The 23634-nt window shown below is 39.8% G+C and overlaps 1 protein-coding gene across 4 annotated transcripts in view; it reads left to right on the top strand.

Annotated features, from left to right (window-relative positions):
- Nucleotides 1–22554, top strand: part of fam13b (family with sequence similarity 13 member B) — a 62602-nt gene extending 40048 nt beyond the window's left edge. For 2 of the 4 annotated variants that reach the window (XM_067385120.1, XM_067385112.1), the window contains 17 exons: nt 1966–2007; nt 3209–3328; nt 3470–3593; nt 5462–5562; nt 7907–7961; nt 8052–8154; nt 8673–8738; nt 11666–11876; nt 11956–12094; nt 12908–12989; nt 13314–13463; nt 13922–14142; nt 15028–15111; nt 15187–15282; nt 15560–15825; nt 16430–16531; nt 20605–22554. In XM_067385120.1, the coding sequence (XP_067241221.1) occupies nt 1966–2007; nt 3209–3328; nt 3470–3593; nt 5462–5562; nt 7907–7961; nt 8052–8154; nt 8673–8738; nt 11666–11876; nt 11956–12094; nt 12908–12989; nt 13314–13463; nt 13922–14142; nt 15028–15111; nt 15187–15282; nt 15560–15825; nt 16430–16531; nt 20605–20728 (2086 nt within the window). In that variant the 3' untranslated portion in view covers nt 20729–22554. The remainder of the gene's footprint in view (nt 1–1965; nt 2008–3208; nt 3329–3469; nt 3594–5461; nt 5563–7906; nt 7962–8051; nt 8155–8672; nt 8739–11665; nt 11877–11955; nt 12095–12907; nt 12990–13313; nt 13464–13921; nt 14143–15027; nt 15112–15186; nt 15283–15559; nt 15826–16429; nt 16532–20604) is intronic. The other 2 variants (XM_067385128.1, XM_067385136.1) reach the window with 2 other exon arrangements.
- The last annotated feature ends 1080 nt before the right edge of the window (nt 22555–23634 follow it).

The following is a 23634-nucleotide window of genomic DNA, read 5'->3' as shown; positions in this document are numbered from 1 at the left end:
TTAACTAGTCGTTTCGTACCTGCTCATATGTGTGCATCAGAACTGTTTACTCCCACTAACATTCAAATGGCCGCTGCATTTTGCAAATTCTGCGTTTTACAAGCTCACGCGACAGCGCTTCAGACTGCTTCAAAGTGATTCTCAATCAATGAAAAGCGCGGGTTTATGCCAAGGGATTGCTAATGAATTTAAGTTGATGAATTATTACAATGTCTACTTCATGGCCTTTATATAAAATGTTTTAGATTATTGTAAGAATCTGAAGGATCAGCCTGCAATAGTACAGACATTTCAAAATAAGAGTACCTGTGTATTTCGGGCTTGTTTATAATTAAAAGTCACACGCTGAGTTTTTTCTTTTTCTTTTAGGCATTATTGGTATTTTGGTTACACAATAAATTGTATTTAATTTGATTTCCATTTAATTCATAGTAAATTATTGTAGTCTCCCCCACAGGAAGAAAACACTAAGAACATTATTTGACACACACATTATTCATTTTATAAATTTTACTAGTAAAATCTGTGTCCCATTCACTGAGAGAGACACTATATGACAGCAAGGAGAACATAGGAAAAGGTGAACCATTTAAATGCTGTAATTTTGCATAATTTACAATGCATAATAATGCATAATATTAGTATGTATTTAAATGTAATGTGTTATGTAATTAAAATTAATTTCAATAAATAAAAATACTGTTAAAAATCACACATTATTTGTTTTCTCACATGTAGTAGACCATTTTTGTGCCGTGGGTAATAGGAGGATTTTTCGCCCGGCTACCACCGCAAGTATATTTTAAATCTGTGGGAAGCACTGAACACCATCTCTCAGTATCGCCCAAACTTTACATATCATAAATCCATAGTTTTGATTTGTTTCTAAATCATCGACATTAGAGTTCAGGTGAGGTGTTTCAGCAAAGGAAATGAATAGGAAGACATTACAGAAGGTTCTTTATTAGAGTGCTTCACAGTAATGTGGACGCATTACTGTAACTGATCTCTCATACTGCTTCTGGAGCTCTGTGTGGGCAAGATACTGAATATCTCTTAAACAAGGCTGGTTTTGTTCTCTCTGGCAATATGCACTTTTCAGAGCTGACTAGAAAAAAAAACACTCTCAAGGACATTTTTCAAAACGTGCTTCTCTAGTCTAGTTGCCCCAGCAGCAGTTTCCGTCCTCACATGACTTCCTCCTTTCAATGGCCATGCTATTTACTTCATTTCCATGTGTCATGGATCTAGATTAAGATATCTGGGATGAATTCATTTAACCTAGTAGTTTTGTTGCTGACAACTGACAAATTTATAATACACCTAAGTGAACAGATCCTAGAAATCAGGAAATCATTTGACGTTGTGACCTTCTAGTTTATAGTTGATGTCAGGTGTCTGGCTTTTCCTTTTTCATGGGATGATTGGTTAAACACAAGCCTTCCTAGCAGCCTAAAGAGCTCAAGGGGTCAAGACATTACACCATAGCACCGCACAGCTGCCGCAAAATGATACGGAGGACTTCAAAAGCTGATCTGAACCTCACGCTTGTCCTCTTTCTGTTTGTGTGCTGATGGCACAGAACTTATGGCAAACCACCTGTTATATCCATCAGGGCGTTATTTGTTCCTACCCCAGAACCAGACACGGGTGCTAACAAGCAGCGGTCAACTAGTGTTATGCAAGCAAGCGTTCCTTGCGTGTCTGAGTTTGTTTATGGGTCTGCTAAGTCACCCTGCCCACAATTCCTCTCAGATGCCCACTTCCTGACCCTCCTGATGTTTCCTGTGACCTTTGCAGGAAATGAAGAAAAAATTTTTTTTTTTTTTTTTTTTGCAGTGTACGTGACTTAGAAAATGTACGCTAAATGATACTTCTTTTCCCTGATGGCACGTTATTGGATAAAGAGCCTGATCATACAGTTTATATTTTCCTAATGTTTGCTTCCTTTTCTTCTCTTTCCAGTTCACACATTTCTTCCATCAGCATTCTTCCAGGATCTGCTGAGTAAGTGTCTACTACTTTTTTTCTTAAAAAAAAAAAATTATTATTTACTTATATATATATATATAAATAATTTTTATTATATCGCATATTTTTATTATAGCGCATATATTATATATATAATATATGCGCTATTATGAAACCTTGACATAAACAGCATACAAAGCCTTTCTTTGACCAATAGGTCCATATTCATTGTCTATTTGAAGTTAATTTAGCTGGGATTAATTTGGTCTGTATGCAATTATCCTCTGGTCTAAATCAGATTTGTCAACTCAAAGGGACACATGTGCAAGAAACAGACCTTTTAGGTGGACAGAAGGCCAAATGAAGCTGAACCAATGTGATTATGGTCTTCAAAGCAGATAACTAAGGGATGCTTTGTCTTGCCGTCAAAGAGACCGATTTGCTTTGTGACTTTGGCATTCTGAAAAATAGAATTGAAAGTGGAATTCTGCCAAATTATCCATTGCTGACATTCCACTAATTGTGTCCAAAATAAAACGAAACCCACCATCACAGTAAGAACGATGAATAAATTACATGCAATTGCTTATAGTTTCCTACTGGCGAATGGCTTTTCAACTGAAGCCTTGAGTACTAACAGCAACTTGTGGCAGCAGGAAGAATATTATCCAATTTCCAAATGGCCTCGGAGCAGAAAATGCATTAAAGTGTCTGTAACCGAACATCTTCAGGCAAAGCTAGTGCATCTGGTCCTGAAATTCTGAAGCATTAGCGAGCAGATCTAAACAGAGACTGCCACAGCACTTCGGTGCAGAGCACAAACAACGCCTTCCTCTAATGATTTACTGTTGGAAATATGGAGCATGCAGAGGCTGCGTGATCACCTAGATGATCACGTGGAGGTTAGTTAGGTCGGCATGCTTGGGGGTCTGTTGTTCCACACAGAACATGTGAATTCAACATAGCCAGTGCCTCAATACAGGACACATTAGACATTAGAGACTTGGCTGTTATAATACTGAAAGTCTTAGTAAGCTCAAAACGTGTCTATTTTCAGACACAAGAATCTGTGGTGCTCAGGACGGAGGGCTATTTGTTAGAAAGATGAGCTTGCAGTGAAAACTTCTTGGATGACCTTGTTAAATAGGTCAAACAATGATTAATATGGGTACTGCGTGTTCCGGCCTCAGTGGGAAGCCATTTTGAATAGTTGTGTCTTGAATGTGTTTATTTGCAGTATAATCCAGAGGACCATCCGTGCTGCAGTGGAACAGCATTTGTTGGACCTACAGACTTCAATTGACAAGGAGCTCGGCAGCTATGAGAGTCAGGTGTTGGACTCCCAACCCATTCAAGGGTGAGTTTGACAATAAACACAACACATACCGACACCGACCGATTTGTTTGTTTCTAGCTGAATTTACCAGGTATTTGGAGAGAAGTTTGAATATAAATGTTTGGCTTGGAGATTGTTGATGTGAATCTTTTTCTTCCACAGAAACAGCCCTACTCAGAAGACACCAGGGCCTGAGGACCATGAAGATGTGCAGTCTGAATCTGAGGCAGAGACTGAGACTCTCCCGGAGGTTACAGAGGAGAGCCTGCCATCAGAGAAAAGCGAGGTAAGCAATAAGAGAGTGGATTTTTCTTTATTTTATACAACACAACTAAGAAAGCCAGAGGAAATAGCCACAGACCAGTAGTTCAGCGAACGTGCAAAGGGGTTTTAGATGACTTAAAATAAAACAAAACAAGCATTTCCAAGAAGTCTTGGAAAACCTGAATATATATAATGTGATAGCCTTAAATTAAATGTGTGATTTCTAGATATGAAAAAGTCGGGTAAATAAATGAAGAGGTCAGATGCAAAAGTCTGTCTGACATGTTTTCTATTAAATTTTAACAGGCTCCTATCTTTAGGTTCAGTAATTTCACTTTAATGGCAATGAAAAATTATTAGTCACTTTAGTCAATTCATTGGTATTTAACAAATTTGACTGTCTTTTGTTGCAAAAGTCCATGTGTGCTTTTTTTGCAAAAACATCTAAGTCCACCTCTTTGGACAACGTCCATTTATGTCAGTTTTACAGCAGCAAGTTTACTTGCTACTCGCGAAAACCTGTCATTGCCACTTGTAACGATGGACAAAACATGAAGATAACTTGCAGCTTGACAATTGAAAGCCGGCTCATACACACAATGTCATTCATCTTGAAATCATATGATTCGATTCACGTCTTCTGATTGGTTTTGTGGACTAAGAGGCTTTTGCTGACAAAGGGAAGTGGCGTTTAGCAGTTTCTGCCAACGATCCAGTATTTCTGAATGAGCTGAGGCTGGGATTTAGTGGATTTGAAGCGAAAGTATTTGATGAACGTATACTATATGCGGAGAGCATTCGCTCAATATCATTATGGTGGTGTTTAGTGGCTTTTGCATCTGAGCTCTTCAAATAATATCTTAAAAAGCCATGGGCGTTACACTGAAATTTTTTATCGGATAGAAATTGTTAAAAGTCTGTATGCTTAGTCCTTATCCGTTAAATCACGAACAACTGGAAGAGTCATGTAAATTCATTGGTTAAAAAGAGTTTGATCCCTAAAGACCATCCAGCTCTAAAAACCTACTGAGATTTTAATTGTATTTTCATTCTAATTAAATATAATTTTCAGAAACTAGGCCCATAGATTAAAATTGGCTTTGAAAACAGCTAGTGTTTGGGGGCCTGGACAATGCATTGGAGTCAAAAAGGTTGTGAACCATTTCTGTATTCTACAACTGGCCTTAAATACACAAGATTAGTCTCTCCGCTATCAGCAAGGCCTTGTTTCTCGCTCTCCTCCTCAGGAGAGCGAGAAACAAGGGCCTTCCTGTCAGATAAACAAACCATCAACTGTTCTCAGCAGGCACAAGCAATCTTCCCCCATTTAACACCGTGCCAGAGTGAATGAAACATTTTAGATAAAGCACTTTACTCAAGTAGCTAATTAAGTAACAAGATGAGGAAGGTTCAGAAGAAGCCTCACCAGAGCTGATGATAAAGGTTTGTGACTCTCTTTAGCTGTGAGGTGTAATAAAATGACGAATGTGTCTGGGATCCTGGCTTAATGACGACTCTGATTAACAGTCTCTGTTGGAGGCTTCCACAAGTGCCTAAAGTTCTTGTGGCCTGGCCACAGGTTAGGGACGTATGAACTGGGTCACCTTCTTTTAATAGCCAACCCCGAGGAATGACAGCACCACCTGGTCAACGCAAACACACCCTCCCGCAGAGAGCCGCCCCATTCCTCAGTCTTATCAGCTGCCGACCTTCAGATGCAATCATCAGTAAACACGCACAAAGCCTAGATATGTTTAAGTGTTGAAATGGCTTCGAGAACATTTGGCATTGTGCGATTATCTCCAGCATAATGCCAAGACGTATCATCTTTTTCACTTCTGAACTTGTTGGTGGTACAGTGAGTGGTAATCACCCTCCTTTTCCCCGCAGGAATCTCAAGGTTCTCAGCTCAGCAGCCCTGTCATGGAAGAAAGTTCTGGAATGGACCTTGACACAGAGACTCTCATAGACACTGAGAATCACACAGAAAGGTTAGATTGGAGGTGTTAAAGTGCCCCTATTATACTATTTTATCTAAATTTTGTTTTGCAGGTCTCCTATAACAGGTTTACATGCATCAAAGGTCTAAAAACACTTTAATTTTCTCATAATATACATTGCACATCACCACATTTTTCAATGATTCTCAAACGACTCGTCCGATGATTCAGTCTCTCCTAACCCCTGAGCCTGCTCTGCTCTGATTGGCCAGATGGCTGATTGGTCTACCGCTTACACCGCATGCGGAAACAAACGGCCATTACCATAACTGATTCAGTGATTTTACACACGCATTTTACCATATCAATCCGAGCGCGAGTCCAATGCTGAAACATTGAAAGAACTAATTATTTAACCCGAACCTCCATCACAAGAACAACTTGAGCAGGACGTTTCTCAGTGATGCACTACTCAGTTTGACATGTAATATAAGATGTTGCAACTGTAATTCCTCTACATCAGCTTTAACAAGGGTATGTTCATCAACAAACCGATGTGTATATTTTGAATTTATTGCGGTGCACATGTGGGAAATGTATCATTAACTATCAATAAATAGTGCTAACGTTAGCCAAGGACTAACGTGAATGACTGATGTAACATTAAAGTTTGTAAAACAAATCTTGCTCCATCCTTTATCATTACTCAAAGTAGTAAGAATGACAGATAATCTGCATTAATGAACACAATTTTAGGTAATAGTGAGCCAGAAGTATTTTAGAAAGACGGTGACAATGCGAGACCTAGCACAATATAAAACAAAACTATGCATTTTAAACACCCAGTAGAAAATAAATATATACACCAATAATTAATCATACTTCCAGGCTGTGATTCTGAGGAGCAAGTTGGTCCAAATAAAGTGGCTATTGTCCTACCTTTTTAATGGCGTTTTGTAAATCCCATTTATACCTCACAGAGATTTAAGAAGCAATTATGAAAATGTTGTTCTATGTTGTATCACTGTGGTAATTTTAACCACTGACTCTTCACATCCTCATCCTTTGGGAGGGAAACAGAAAACAGTCTCTTCTCGACATGTATACAACACGAACCAGTTACAGAGTTTGAGGGCAGGTCAAAGTAGACGTTGTTCATGGGCAGCCAATGAAGAACTTAGCTGAGTATTAAGCAAATGTGTTACTTTGTGAGATTCAAATTCCTAATGACTTGTTTAGGCTGTTCAGAGTTGATTCTTTCTTTTGAGAGACAATAACTTTATTTAACGTGCATTTTCAGCTTCACAACTTTGCAGATTGTTTACATTCACAGACAGCTACATTACACATTGCATGAAAGGTAATATTCAAAAAAGCACAATAGGGTCATTTTAAAGTGCAGTCACAATTACTGTCGCTCTACGAATTTTCAAAATCCAGTTATTTCAATAGGATTCATGCAATCAGAATTTTTTAAGTAAGGACAAAAGATTTCCCCATTTCCTGAAATTTTATTATTGTGGCCACACCTTGAGCCCTGAAGCATACTTTACAAGTACATGAACGCAAATGCTCTTGCTATATTCAATATCACGTTCAAAAACGTATGCATTGCAGGGCTATTTTAGCGAGCGTACCATGAACTCCTCTTCTGGAGTCAGTTTTCTCTTTCAGGTTTAGGACTATCATGGTGAACTAACAGTTTAGTAATTACAACAGCACACATTACTCAATCTGACATGTTTAAAGCTAGCTGCCTGAATAATATTTTTAGTGGCATGGGCATTTGAATGGCACAGACATTTTGCCCCCTTGAACGCAAGCACGCAAGAATGCATATCGAGTATGTACAATGAAGACCGCACACGTGAAAGGCATTGCTTTCGTACTCACGTTGAGTGTATTTCTAGATTACAGCTGCCATGCAGAAACTATTTTTCTAATGAAAAGACAGATATTTAAAAGCTTCCAAGAATAACTTTTTACAAGAAAACATGTTCTGTTTTTTTAATAGAAAATAATTATAGATATGCCTAGCTATAAATAGCTTGTAAACTTCAAATTGTGTTCTTGTAAAACTTTTGTAAGCCTGTTACGTCTTGCATTTGATAAGCGAGTGTCCTAGATTCCACAGTCTATTAGCCTGTATTATATGTGTGGGTGTGACTAGTAAAGTTTGGATACATTTTAAGCTGGCCATAGTTTGAATTATCTTTGCTCGTTTTACGCCCTTATTAATAGACTAAATATGACTAGTTTTTTTTTTTTTTTTTTTTCCTAGCAAGACATTTTAAGAGCTTGCATGGAATAATTGAAAAGCATGAAGGGAACAGATCACACAGTTGTCATCACCTCACTCAGGAGTTCATAGTCATTTGTTTCCATCTTCACACAGACTGGAGAACTATCCAGACTACGAGCAGATGGACCAGGCTGATGTTATCACCTGTGTAAGTATATTTGGAGACCACTAGGCTTCTCTCTGTTTTTCTACACTTGAGACTTGAAGCATCTAAACAAACCCTTCCAATGACTCGCAGGAGCCCGACGACTGTGACCTGAACGCTAATACTGAATCCACGGAGCCAGCCAGCGGCCCTCAGTCTTTGACCAGAAGCATTTTCTCGGACAGCGAACAAGAAGGTAACTCTTTCTGTTAAGTCTCTATAAAAGATTACAAGTCGCACTGCTAATGTTTCCTGTGGGGGGAAAAAAGCTGCAAAATATTCCTTTGCAAAAATACGGTCCTTATACAAAATAATTAAAAAACAAACAGGAGCGATCCTGAAAATGTTGTGCTTTAATTCATATAGCTTATTTAGCTCATATATAAGACTGATAGGATGTGCTTGTGTATGTATGCAGTGTCTGAATGTTGACGGTTCCCTTGACTCTGAAACTCAAGATTTAATAGATCACAGAGCTATAAATAGGGAAAGACATCATTATTCATAAACTACCATCATGCACTCTTCTGTTTTCTCATGTATGTGTAGATGTACATGAATCATAAATATGGTTTATGTGGATTGATTGAATGAATGCTAGATATGATAGTATTTCAGCCATAGATCCACAGTGTGTGTGTGTGTGTGTGTGAGGCTCATAGCTCATCGCACTCTTCTGTGCTATCTTTCTCTTTCCGCCCATGCCCTGGTCAGCATCATGCCCCATCAATTTCCCACCCATTGACTTCACATGTATGCACCTGCAGAGAGAAGGGAGCGGTAAGTAGCATCTCCACAGCCCTCCCCCCTGCTCATCCATCGTCCGCTGCTTCTCTCAGGCTGTTTTCACACGTTTCGAACCCGAGTTTGACTCCACCCCCCTCCACTTTACCCCACAGCTATCTTCTCACACTGCAAACCACATTACACTTTGAGCATCAACCACCGAGTTCCAATACCAGTCAGGTGCTAAAATTAAGTGTTTTTGGCTTCTCAATTTTACTACCAAAACTTGTGTACAAACACTTGTAGATGCACTTCTCACAGGCCCCATTTGAATCTGCTGTAATTATAGCAGTTTACTTCAGCAAAATTAGGCTGTATTGCTTTCATACAAATGTCTAGACCCTTTCACACCAAGGACGATAAGCTATATGTGACCCGTGCTTGCAAAATGAATCGCAACGTTTTCAAAAATGAGTTATTGTTATCACATTCTCCATTTAAAAAAACCTTCAAAATGATGTATGATTTTTTGGAATCTGACAAAAAATTACTTTAGCTACACCTGTTTGAAGTCGGTAGAGTCGGCAAAGTCAATTTTGAGAAAAAGCGAGTTAAAGGTGCCCTAGAACGTTCTTTCACAAGATGTAATATAAGTCTAAGGTGTCCCCTGAATGTGTCTGTGAAGCTCAAAATACTCCATAGATTTTTTTAATTAATTTTTTCAACTGGGGCATCATTAACTACGCACCGATTCAGGCTGCCGGCCATTTTAAATCTTGCGCTCCCCGCCCTCCCAAGCTCTCGACTATAAAACAGTGCATAAACAAAGTTCACACAGCTAATATGACCCTCAAATGGATCTGTTCGTCATGCATACTTCGGATCATGAGAGTATAGTATTTATTTGGATGTTTCCATTTGATTCTGAATGAGTTTGATAGTGCTCCGTGGCTAAAGCTAACATTACACACTGTTGGAGAGATTTATAAAGAATGAAGTTGTGTTTATGAATTATACAGACTGCAAGTGTTTAATAATGAAAATAGCGACGGCTCTTGTCTTCATGAATATAGTAATAAACGATGGTAACTTTAACCACATTTAACAGTACATTAGCAACATGCTAACGAAACATTTAGAAAGCCAAATTTACAAATATCACTAAAAATATCATGATATCATGGATCATGTCAGTTATTATTGCTTCATCTGCCATTTTTCGCTAATGTCTTTGCTTGCTTACCTAGTCTGATGATTCAGCTGTGCACAGATCCAGACGTTAATACTGCCTTGTCTAATGCCTTGAACATGAGCTGGCATATGCAAATATTGGGGGCATACATATTAATGATCCCAACTGTTACATAACAGTCTGTGTTATGTTGAGATTCGCCTGTTTTTCGGAGGTCGTTTAAACAAATGAGATTTACATAAGAAGGAGGAAGCAATGGAGTTTGAGACTCACTGTATGTCATTTCCATGTACTGAACTCTTGTTATTCAACTATGCTGAGGTAAATTCAATTTTTGATTCTAGGGCACCTTTAAAGTTTTCTGAAGGTTCCAGTAAGATTGTTTTGTTTACATCAGCATTGGCTCAGACTCATGCCATCGAGAATTTGCATTGCATATTCACAAAATTGGAATGCTGTGCTTTAAAATGATACAAAACTTGTGCTGAAAGGAAGCTGCAGTCGTCAAGAAGCAAGCAGAGAAAAATTAAATTTTTCATGGTCAAAGGAAAGGTACTCCTCAGAAAATGTACAAATAAAGATACTTTTAGATGTTTAATTGGTAATGGAGCATTGGGATCACTAGATGAGGGGCTTAATTAACTAATTTTTACGTGAACCTCAATTTCGACCAAATTGACATTATTCAATTGTTTTGCCTTCAGCTCGAAATTAACCTGTGTGCATTCTGACTCATTTTGCCAGCACAAGTTGCATATAGAGTTTTAATAATTGTTCTAATTCTGTGAGAAAAGGGAGGTCCACACTACAGCCCTAACGATAAAGACACAGATGAATGATATCATTGGAATCACTTTCAGAACATTTTTTACAGCCAATCACAATCAAGAAGAGCTTGAGCATTTAAAGCAGCGGATGACATAACTGCAGAGCGTGCATATAATAGTACATTACATTATCATCCATTGGTGTGGACCTTAATCATCATCTTTATAGGTATTGTTCTTGTTGTGAACATCCCTCCACATGAATTCACCATACCCCAGATCCCCATCTTCTAACACTCTATCTTTCACACCTACCAAGTTCACGCAGACAAAGACTGTGGTCTGCGCTAAAAATGCATTGGTGTGAAAATGCCTTCAGTTTCAGTTTGCCCACAAGACTCTGAGTAACCCTTCAGCTCCTCACAAGCACCCAGTTGTACCTGCTGACTCCCACAATTTACCATCTGCCATCAGCAAATGCATCAGCTTTCTCCTAATCAACCACCATGTCAGACATCTAGGCAGTGCAAATTTGATCAGCTATGTTTCCTTAGTAGGCCCCAGTCCAGTACATTCTCTGCCCTCTCAGGGCAATGTGACTTCTACTCGGAGCATGTTTCCTTGCATTAAGCACGATAAACAATAGCTGCTGTCATTGCTGATGTAGCAGCAATGAAGCTGTTTAAATATTTTGGCTCCTAAATGTGTGTGTGTGAATGTTTGCCAGAGTGGATGACATTAAACTGTGCACTATCACCTAGAATAGTCGTCTGCCAAATAACACTGTGCTCGTCCATTTCCATGAAATGGTCTGAGGTAGTTTGAATTTCACATCTTGGTTTCCATGTGTTGTCGTGCTCACTCACTATGTATTATAGCAACTCACCCATTTAGACCTCAGGTTAATATAAATATCAAAGCAACCTGGAACTTCTAACTCTGTGTTGAAATGTATGCGATTAAAAACAACCATTGTGATGACGTTGGTTGCATGACAGCCTATGCGTCCATGTCTTTGGCAGACCCTGTGCCAGTGTTCATGCCATGGCAAGAGGAGACCGAGTCAGGGGAGGCCCAACTGTCCCCGTTGGCGGGCCGCATGTTGCCCCTGCCTCTAGAAGAGGATGCTCAGCCGCTACTAGCCCGGCGGTTCCTGGACTTTGGCCACAGTCAACGGTTCTTGCAGCAGGACCACGATGGCACCTCCTCCACCAAAGCTCTGTCCTGTGGGAGGTGAGCAGAGTCACCACAATCACTCATGAATACTCCGATACACTGATTATCAGACTAACGCTTGTGTCATGTCTCACAGGCCTCGTCGTGCCTCTCTCTCTTCCAAAGACAGTCTGAAGGGGGACACCGTCTCCCAACAGCTCACCAAGAAACTCCAGAACCTCAAGAAGAAAATTAAGCACTTTGAGGAACAATTTGAAAAAGAGAGAAACTACAAGGTAAGAAAGACCTAGGGCCCCATCATACACCCGACACAAGTGTTTTTTGCTAGTTTCAGCCTGACACAGTTGTCATTTTCACATCCAGTACCACAGCAAATGCTCTCATGCTCATCTGTTCGCCCATGGGTGTGCTGGTCTGAAAACGAGGTGTGTTCATGTGCATTGTTGGCGTGTTGCTATTTTGAGGCAACTGAAAACGACTTTGCCATTGACCAACAAAAACCTGGTCTAAAGTCAGTGGCGCAGTAATTTTTTTATGTTAGCCATTCAGTCTTTCCGCTTGCAAATTCTGCCATGTGAATAGCAATCCGCCATGGTGCAATCAAAGCTGACTTTTAAAAGGAATGGGAATGGTTTATTGCATGTTATGCCCAAAACACACCCATGACTCATTAAGAGATAGGTACAACCCTTTTGGACGATGCACCTGGCACGCCAACCATTTTTTTCCACCTTCAACCTAGCAAAAGAGGATTCGGACACGCCCTAAGTGCACCTTCGCCATGCGCTTAGATCATTGAAATAGGTCCCCTAGTCATACACAAGCAACACCTTAGATAACCTCCCAGAACACCCTAGAATCCAAACAGCAACACATTCACAACTATTACATAACTAACCTACAAGCACTTCCTTAAACACTTCAGCATCATAACCACCTATCAACACCCTGAACAGACTTCACAAAACATCCAAGTTTTGCTCTGACAAGTCTCACACCAATGGCAAAATCTAGTGTAGATGCATTGTCATGCATGAATAATTTCAGAGATTTTCGATTAAACTGATATTGCCATTTGTCGTTTGCAGCCATCTCATGCTGATAAGGCAGCTGATCCAAAGGTGCTGAAGTGGATGACTGACCTTACCAAAATCCGCAAGCAGCTCAAAGGTAAGAGTGGCTTTGTGAGCAGGGGGAGTGATTTTGCTGTGGAGTTTGTGATTGTCAGTGTCATACCGTTATTGGGCAGTCTCGGTCCGGCCTCTGTAGGGCAGAGTGGAGAAGTGTGGAGTTACACTGCATGTCTGTAGAGGCTCTGGGGCTCTCTCATGAGACCACCCTCATACTCTACCAGAGACCCCTCCGCTCACTGTGTTTCGCCTCCCACACTTCCCATCATCCATTTCCATTTGATGCCCCCCATCAGAGGTGCACTGTCGTATAAAGTCTCTCTTTCTCTTTAACTAAATCCACTCGGATGGCCCGCATCGGCAGGACGACAGCACCTCTTCCCAAAAGGTTCCCTGAGGCACCAGGCCGTGCTTCAGTCATACAGATGCCACTCGTCCTCTTCCTCCGTCCCGAACCCACCCCATTTTACACTGTCACGCCCCCTCAATGCCTCTAGACAGGCTCCCCACTTCTGTAAGTACATATAAGCAGCAGTAAGTAGACTTCAACACTTGAGTTTGACACTCTGTGCTCTTCCTCTCTCTCTGACTGTCTCTCTGACCGCGGTCTCGCAGACGCATTCCCCCTACGGGACGCTCTCAGCCACGTGTCTCAGCTTCTTTAATCATCTAAAGTGTGTTTATGAGCGTTATCGTTTGATAGGTTCTGAGGTTCAAGGGCTCACAGGCTGTTCTCAGTCACCGAGCTCCCTGTGCTTCCTCTGCTCCTTTTGAGGATACTGAAAATGAAAAATGGCCCTCTGATATTGTACTCTGTGAGGTCGTCAGTGCACTACTAGTGGAGATTTTGGTGATGCAGAGTGAGGTTGATCATTGACGGTTGGAGTGGCCAGCTCCACCCTAAATGTCCGCAGCGACCAGCAAACCTTCTGGCCTCCTAAATCTGTCTTTCTCTCTGTCTCTCTTACCCAGATGCCAAACACAAGGCTGAAAGTGAGCTGACTCCACAGACCCGTCCACGCAGTAATACTCTGCCCAAGAGCTTTGGATCCACGCTGGATCAGTCTGCTCATGAGGGCCCTGTGGAGAGTGAGGCACGGGGACACCGGCCCACCCGAGAAGAGACTCTGGAGCTCATTCAGCACTGCATCCAAACCAAAAGAGTCGAGGACGGCTGGCCGGAGGACGTCAGAGTGAGTTCCAGCTTCTACAACTTTAATTAGCAGTTTTGATCTATCTCAAACTCGTATAACATCAAAAGTTCTCAAGAAGGTATATTTGTAACATTTATTGGCTGGAATACACTACATGACTTTTGCACAGAATTTAGAGAAGAGGAAGAGTTGTTGTAGTAGATTGTTGTTGACATGCCGCCATTTTACGCCGGACTGCTTCACAAACGAGGGTCAATTCAACACAAAAGATGAACATGACGGCACATGCTAGTGGATGAGTTGAATCAACTCCACAGCAACTACATCAATTTATCCACTAACCATTCAGAAACGTCTAAAAGTTGTAACTTCTTCCTGAGTCTCTCCATCAGTGTCGACTCCGGTTTGAACAATGTAAGGCTGAACACTTTCCTCATTTTGGCTGCGTGAGATTCTCCAGCTTTGTTGTTGTTGAGCTGTTAAAGCTCCGCCCTCTTCTGGAAAGGGGGCGGGGAGCAGCAGCTCATTTGCATTTAAAGGGACACACAAAACGGCGTGTTTTTGCTCACACCCAAATAGGGGCAAATTTGACAAGCTATAATAAATGATCTGTGGGGGATTTTGAACTGAAACTTCACAGACACAATCTGGGGACACCAGAGACTTATATTACATCTTGTAAAAGGCGCATTATAGGTCCCCATTGAAAAAAAAAAAAAAACATTAATGCGCTCAACTCATGTCTGTGATTTGTTTTTAACAAGGAGTCTGGTAGTGTGCAAGTCATTTAGTGTATAACGCCCAGTTTTTTTCTGTAATCATTTACAAAGGTGGCAAGTATATGATGCCTAGTGGTTTTAAAATCTGTTCAGATATTAAAAGTCTTAACATCTAATTTAAGAAGCTGATTTGTTGCTCTCACAGAAAATGACCAAGGAGCATCTTGCTAGTGAGAAAACTGTACTGCAGAAGAACCTTCTCTACTATGAGGGACTTCATGGGCGCCCAGTAGGTGTCCTACACACACACAAGCAGAAAAATTGTCCTCATTTACACAATGCCCTGACAAAAGTCTTCCTGCAGGTGACCCGAGAGGAGCGCTTGATTGTAAAGCCCTTGTATGACAGATATCGTCTGGTCAAGCAGATGCTCACCCGTGTCAGCATCACACCCATCATAGTAAGACACTCTGTTCCTCTTTTTCACCACACCTACATTAGCCTTTTAGGACTTTGGTGTTATAAATAATGTATAATTAGTGTTTTTGCAAGTCTGGAGTTCCTATAAATTCTGTATATTCTATATATTATTTTGAAAGTGGCTGAAATCTGATAGGATAGTGAAATTAAAGCTTTGTTAACCTGAAACGGGAACTAGTGTTGTTTTCGGATTATATGACATTCATGCGTGTTTGAGAAAGGAAGGCAGAATAACCAGATTCTTCTCTCTCACACAGACTTCTCCCTCCAGCAAACGGCGTAATCAGATGTTGCAGCCCATTATTGAGGGTGAAACTGCCCACTTCTGTGGTGAGATCGAAGAAGAAGAGGAGGAGGAGGGCAGGGGCCAGCAGGAAAGTATAGAGATGCAGAGCGAGAGCTCGGAAATCATCATGGACCCGGTAGCCCAGCCCAGCTCCCAGCAGCCCACTCAGGAGAACGTCCTCAACTCTGGGAAGCTCAATCTCGATCTGCGTTTGTCCAGTTCCAACGCCTCCTCAATGTGAGTGTAGACCAGAAAATCGAAATTGAGATTTACTTTCTCACTAAACGCTCCTGGAACAGTATGGAGGTAAAATGCAAGTGCTGTTTCATCTGAATTGACTCAGTCTGGAATTTCCCAGCAGGACTCTGGTTTAAAGTGTAACCTACATTAATGAGAACTTGATTTATACACCTTGATTTATGTGTATGCGCATCTACGCACGTAGTCCCTCAACTTATCAGGTAGGAGCAGCAATCGGCTCACGTTCTCGTCATATGAGTTCTATTAATAGAGATTGGCAGGTGCCTGGAAATCTGCAGGAGTCAGTGGCCTCAAAGCCTCGAGCTGGATCAAGCCGTAATCTGGTATGAAAACAACTGCACAGGCAGCCAGATCTAAGTCTAGCGTACTGTATTAGGTGCCTCTGAGATCCATGTCACCTTGTTACTAACTTTTACCGTCCCGAGTTAACCTCGGAGCTGTGCGCTTGTCATGCGCCGTTCAAAGGTTGTTTCCTGCTCAGGAGTGTTTTGAGTACACGGTTTCCTGTTGCTATAGTATCAGGAGAATTACAGCTCCATATTTGGGAATCCAGCAACTTAACACCACCTGTATCCCACAGGCCCGAGCTCCTGGAACAGCTATGGAAGGCCAGAGCAGAGAAGAAGAAACTGAGGAGGACCATCAAAGAGTTTGAAGATGAATTCTACCAACAGAATGGCAGGTAGGCCTCCGACGTTCATTTCATGTAAATACAGAAGGGGTGAACATACAGACATGATCTCAAGATCAAACTCACCTAGACCTGGGTAAACCAGTAGAAATATATGGTGTTTTCAAGCAGGGAACATGAAGTACTTCTTCCAAGGCACATTATTGTCCAGCCTGCTTTATATATGTATATATATAAGGGCGTTAATTCGATTAATTATGGTGAAAAATAATGCAAGTCATCTTACATTTCATACAAAGATTTCATACAAAAATCTGACCTTTCATACAAATATGATGCAGGGCAAAAACTCACTGTGCGATGAAAGATATGGGGCAAAAATCTCATATTTACATAAATAAAGTGTCATATTTACATTAGAGCTTAGATTCTCTGCCCGGACTCGGGCCGGGTCGGGCCGGGCCCTTGATAAAGCACGTCACGTGTCATGCGCAGCGTCTCGTCCACTCGCACTCGCAGTCTCGCACGCGTGACGCATCACACCTGCTGTGCGTGCTGTACTATTCAGTAGCTTAAAGCCTCGTTTACACTGCATGCGTGTGCAGCACGTTACGGCTGCGACGCGGCTACCGGAGCTGATTCGCGGCTACTCTAGTCAATGCTCGTGTTTACACCAGCCGCGCCGCGGTGCGTTTTGCTAAAGATAGGCGCCTTGCCTATTTTTGACGCGCAGCTCAAATACAAAATAAAGTCAAAATAATCCTGTAAACTCCTGCTGATATTTCACATCACTACAATGACAGAAACTGAAGACAAGAGATTCGAAGTTGAAAAACTTGAAATTTCTTTGTTGTCCATAACTGGAATTTTAAGTGTGTTAACTTCATCTGTATGGCTACAGCAAAATAAAGTATGGCATAGCAATAAACACAATCAAACCGGACAAAATATAACCATTTAGCCATTAAAAACATGAAAAATTTAACTAATTTGACAAATCTAGTGGTCTCGCGAATCCAGCCGCTTTGCTTCTGAAATGCTTCTGGTGTGAGTTGACACCGCTCAGAGGACGGAACAAAACCTTGTCGGAGCCATACGAACAGTGTAAACGAGGCTTAAGTACAAAATGGAGCTTGAAGAAGCAAAGAAAAAAATTAAAACAGAAGAATTAACTTTGAGCAAGTCTGGAGGAAAATCGGAGGTATGGAAACATTTTAAACTAGTTTTAATAAACAAACAACGCAGTTTACATGCTTCTTCCTTTTCGTATTATTCATTAAGATAATAATTAATAAATGCACGCACAATTATGAACTTGATAAATGTTACAGATATGTTTACTATGCACAAACAAATGCTTTTCAACTTAAATGTGCAAAATCCAGAATTAAATGAATGTGCTGCAATTTGTACAAAAAGAGAGTCTGTAGTAGCCTATGTGTTTTAGCCATTAAATAAGCACATTTAGTTTCAAGTTTAAGTTTTGTTTTGAAGAAAGATTTTCTTTAAAGTGAATTTCGTCTAGTATAAATTGTATCTTAATTTTAATACATTTTTCATCATCCAATTACCTGGATTTAATACATAAAAAGCAATATAGCAGACAATGTAATAATGACATGGAGGCGCCGGCGCGCCGCGGTCACACACCTTTTGAAACTGGTAACACACGCTGTCACCGAATTTACAAATGCACATCTTGCTTGTTGCTCACACACATATTATGTTGAAATAACAATATGTTGAAGTATCATTATTAATAATAATTAATCTTTAAGAATATTTGATTGAATGCTGAATGTTGAGCTTGTTCAATTTAATAAAATTAAAACTAATTATGATTAAAATAATTTAATATTTAATATTGAGTGGCCAATTTTTGCTCATTTATTAATAGTATTTCTATAATTTCTATAACTGCGCAGCTCCCCCCTGTAGCCTAAATGATCTAGCACAGCAGCACCTGCGTTAAAAAAAAAAAAAATCTGGCGCCGCCCCTGGTTATAACGGCCCACATATTAAAAATGGTCGGGTTTAAATCGAGCTTGGGCTCATAATTACAGTGGACGTGTCGGGCCGGGCCGGGCTTGGACACAACGTGCTCGGGCTCGGGTAGAGTCGGGCTTGATTTGTTGGGCCCGATCTAAGCTCTAATTTACATGATATGATATAGTTAAGCTATATCACACGAGTGCTGTTTTTCTGTCCCGAATTGTACAAGTGCAAATGTGATGCTGATTTTATACAACAGTTAAATAAATCAGAAGTTAATATTGTGTTATTTTAGACACAATATTGTCTGTTTTTCTCAATTTAAATGCCAACAAAAATATAAAGACAAAGCAGAACTGTTTGTCAAATTGAATGAATGAATAGGCTAACTTAATGACTTAATCATTGAGAGATTTACTGGCAGTTTTAGTTTCTTATTTAGAGTATAATTTCAATAAAAAAATAAATGTCATATTTCCATAGAAAAAAAAGAAAACATTAAAGGTATAATTAACCCAAAAATGAAAATGCAGTCATCATTTACTTCACCCTCACGGTCCAAAAGAGTATGTGTAATAAATTCTATGTTGAATCAAATAAAATATTTCTTTCTGAATCTATTTTTTGTAATGTCTGTTTGATGCTTTACACAATAACAACTTATATTATGTTTTGGAAGTAATTTCTTAGCCAAATTTGATGTGCAATAAAATTTCCTTGTATAATTTGGTAATTTGGTATCATTTTGGAGTCTCCAAATGTCCTTTTTTGAAAGATACTTAAATTTACTTTAAAAAAAAAAAAACTTGCAAAAAATATGGTTTTGTGAGGATCAGTCTTCAATCTGATGGTTTTCTTAGCTGGCTATAGCAAATGATGACAAAATCAGTGTGTTAAACAGGATAAATGGTGTATTTCACGATAAGTGTGATTTGGATATTTTGCTTATATTGCTTGTCCCGAAACTAACCACAGTGTCATTGCAAAACAGAAAGGAGTTTTAACTTTTTGTTGTTAAAGGATTAGTTCACTTCAGAATTCAGATTTCCTGATAATTTACTCACTCCCATGTCATCCCAGATGTTCATGTCTTTCTTTCTTCAGCTGAAAAGAAATGATGAAAACATTCCAGGATTTTTCTCCATATAGTGGACTTCACTGGTGTTCAACGGGTTGAAGGTCCAAATGTCAGTTTCAGTGCAGCTTCAAAGAGCTCTACATGATCCCAGACGAGGAATAAGAGTCTTATCTAGAGAAACAATCAACCATTTTCTAAAAAAATAAAAAAATTAGATACTTTTTAAGCACAAATGCACGTCTTGCACTGCTCTGTGATGAGCCATGCATTACGTAATCACGTTGGAAAGGTCACATGTGACGTAGGCAGAAGAACCGAGCAAGTGTTTACAAAGTGAACATGCAAAGACTAAGTCAAACGCCCTTTACAAAAAAAGTAAACAAGGTCGTTGTGACTTTTCCAACATGATTACGTCATGCGTGGCACAACGCAGAGCAGTGCAAGATGAGGATTTGTGGTTAAAAAGTATATAATTGTATTATTTTTTTAGAAAATGACTGATTGTTTCTCTAGATCAGACTCTTATTCTTCATCTGGGATCATGTAGAGCTCTTTGAAGCTGCACTGAAACTGACATTTGGACCTTCAACCCGTTGAACCCCAGTGAAGTCCACTATATGGAGAAAAATCCTGGAATGTTTTCCTCAAAAACCTTAATTTACTCACCCCCATGTCATCCAAGATGTTCATGTCTTTCTGTCTTCAGTCAAAAAGAAATGATGTAAGTGTCTTGATGATATGTTGCACAAGTCAGAGTAATCAGACACTGCCATGATAAGAGCCTCCTCTGACAGTGCACAAGACAAATGTTACAGCTGCTACTGTAAACACTTAATACACTTGACCTGTTTCTGTTCAGTTCATTGTTTTACAGTGACATTAATCCATTGTGAAACCTTTAAAACACAATGCTTACAGCATTAAATGAAACTAGATGAACTCCACCAGTTTTTAAAAATGCACTAGAATTAAAGAGTTACACACTAAACGTTTGATGTTGGACAAAAGCATCATGTCAGCTTCGCTCTCAACCAAAATGTTTTTCCCCCCACAGGAATGTTCAGAAGGAAGATCGCACGCCTATGATGGACGAATACAAGGAGTACAAGCGAATTAAAGCAAAACTGCGGCTTCTGGAGGTCCTCATCAGTAAACAGGATTCATCCAAATCCATCTAAAGCTCCCAGTTCCAGTCGGATCCAACCAACGGCCCATCTTGACGGTAGTCCATCAACTTCCACTGTCGTTCCTCCTCACTCCGCCTCAGAAGAAGATGAAACCACTGTCATCTAAAACGGTCACTTACTGGAAGAAAGAAGTTCTCTCCCTCGCCTGTGTTTGATACCCAGACTTTTGACTTTCTTTTTCACATTGACTGAGTTTTCTCATACTGAGAATCCACAAAGAACTGAGTGATCGCATCAGTACGTGTATGTGGACATCACACACCGAACTCTTCCTCAGACCACACAGATGGTCATCATATTTCAAAGACCCACATCACACTCCTCCTCTCCATGATTCATGGGGGTCTTTATGCTATTTGAGGGTGTGATTTGGGTTCTGTGTATGTATACTTGTACATATCTATACTATACTGTATGTAGGCATAAATATTTCAGTGTTTTTCTTGATTTAAGACTTTAACGGCACAGTGAATTATCAAATAAGGTTTTTCACCCCTGCGCCTTTTGGTTACAAATCCGAGGACTCCTGTATCAAGCTGGTGCTCTTTTGTTTTTTGTTTTTTTGTAATGACACTTGGATCATTTGATCAGACTGACAAAAGCAACTCCAGCTGAATTGTCACGAACTCTTCCTGATTCATATGTAAATGACACATATGTACATCCGCTCTAATACTATGTTCACTCCTGTTGTGTACATTTGACTAACGGTTGCTGCAATGAAAGCGAATATATGCCAAACGGACAAACAGTTTGTCAATGTTAGATCACAGTGGTACGTGGTAGATCATATCTGACACTATAGTATGAATAGATTGCATTATTTTTTTGTATGTTAATGTGTCCTTATCAGTTTTTCTCACCTCTAGACTCATGGTTTGCCAGTGTGTACACGTTCAACATGCAACTTCAGTCCCTCAAAGCATCCAGTCATGACCAGTATTGCTGCAAGTTATAAGAACCTCTTCAAACATGATAATTAGATGACTTTGCTTTTTAGGAAGTTGCAGTGTCACTGTGACTTCTGATGTGTCATAATCATGTGTCATGTGTCTTTAGGGCATATGATGAGGTTTCTTCCACATGTTGGGAGTCTCCAGCATCACTTCAGCATATCATCTGATCTGTCATGGTCACTTTTCAGCTGCCATCTCACATCCTGCTGGCACTGAACTGAACCGATAGGGAACTGCACAACAACTGCGTAATAAAGTCTTATCAAAGAGATAAGGGATACGGGATTTACATGGGATGGTGAGTGTTGGATGGTTTGAGGGGTCAGATGGGTGGTTTGTGGCCGAGGTGAAACACTTATCAAGTGTTTGATAGTTGTGAATATCAGCTTTCACAGAGGAGGTGTGTTTGTGACAGATGAAGGAGGTGATGGAGATTATTTGCACAGCATTCTGGGAATGCAGTCTGTTAAGATTTTTTTTCTCGTTTTTTCAAACACTACTTGCACGTGAAGGCTGGGATTGCAGGTTGTTATTTGACTCATTCTGGCCCATCTATCACTGTGTGGAGTTGTCCTTTTTTATGACCATTATTTTGTACTCTTGTTTTTTTTATCGTCTCGCTTCCTGCAGTTCATCTAAACAGTGTGGTTCCTCTGTATTAGTGAAGCACCTACTTTGTCCTGTTTTGTAAAAGCTTGTCAGTAGTAGGTTTGCATGGCAAAAATTTGTATTTCTATTTTTGTGCCATGGAAATTAAGCAATAAATTAGCATTGGGGCCTGTATCAGTGGAATGAGAGGCCTCTTGTATCCAGTATGTGCATTTTCAATAAACAGCTTGTGAGTATTATTGCTTGTGTTGATGCCTTTTTTGTGCATGTAGAGGTTACAAATATTAAACAAATGCTGCAAAAACATCAATAATATACCATAATGACACCACAGAAGAAGTCTATAAAGGTACACTCACATTTGCTGTTGCTTGGCGAAATCCAGTCATAGTTTTCATGTGACATCACACCCTTACAGGAACAAAACAAGGCTTTCCTTCATTGCCTGCCACTTATTTTTTACCAGGTTTATATATTTAAAGTATATTTAAAGGGTTCATTGAGAATATAAATTTTCCTTAATCTTTTGACATGTGAGGTCATTGTATAGCCGTGGCCAAATGTTTTGAGAATGACAAACATTAATTTTCACAAAGTCTGCTTCAGTGTTTTTAGATTTTTTGTCAGATGTGATTATGGCGTACTGAAGTATAATTCCAAGCATTTTATAAATATCAAAAGCTTTCATTAAAGTTAATTAAATTGTATTGATAAATTTTGATAGCTAACAAAAAGTGTTTTAATGCAACATGAGATCACACTGCATTACAGAAATCAGTCAAAAGATTGATCTGTTTGTCATCATAGTTTATTTTTTGAATTTTCAAAGCAATACGCATTCAAATCTCAAAAATGGTGATAACAAAATAGTCCATCAGATCAAGTCTGGACATCACAGACAGTTACTAAAAGACGGAACAAAAACCACAGCAAAAAATAAAAGTGAACAGAATTAAGGAAAGACAATTCAGCTGCATAATTTGTTCATAATGTATGGTTTCTCATGCTGGGAGTTTTGTCTTACTGTTCCCAGCATGCATTGCAGCTTGACACTTTTGATTGTCACCTTTTCTTGAGATTCATGTGCTGATTCTTGATGATTTTGTTTTTGTTCTTTCACAGGATCTCAGTGATGGTTAGTTTTGTTCTTTCACAGGATCTCAGTGATGGTTAGTTTTGTTCTTTCACAGGTTCTCAGTGATGGTTAGTTTTGTTCTTTCACAGGATCTCAGTGATGGTTAGTTTTGTTCTTTCACAGGATCTCAGTGATGGTTAGTTTTGTTCTTTCACAGGTTCTCAGTGATGGTTAGTTTTGTTCTTTCACAGGATCTC

Source organism: Chanodichthys erythropterus, chromosome 1 (genome assembly GCF_024489055.1).
Source record: "Chanodichthys erythropterus isolate Z2021 chromosome 1, ASM2448905v1, whole genome shotgun sequence".
Classification (NCBI taxonomy): domain Eukaryota; kingdom Metazoa; phylum Chordata; class Actinopteri; order Cypriniformes; family Xenocyprididae; genus Chanodichthys; species Chanodichthys erythropterus.
The sequence above is the reverse complement of the archived record's forward strand: the minus strand, read 5'-3'. Positions and strand labels throughout refer to the sequence as shown.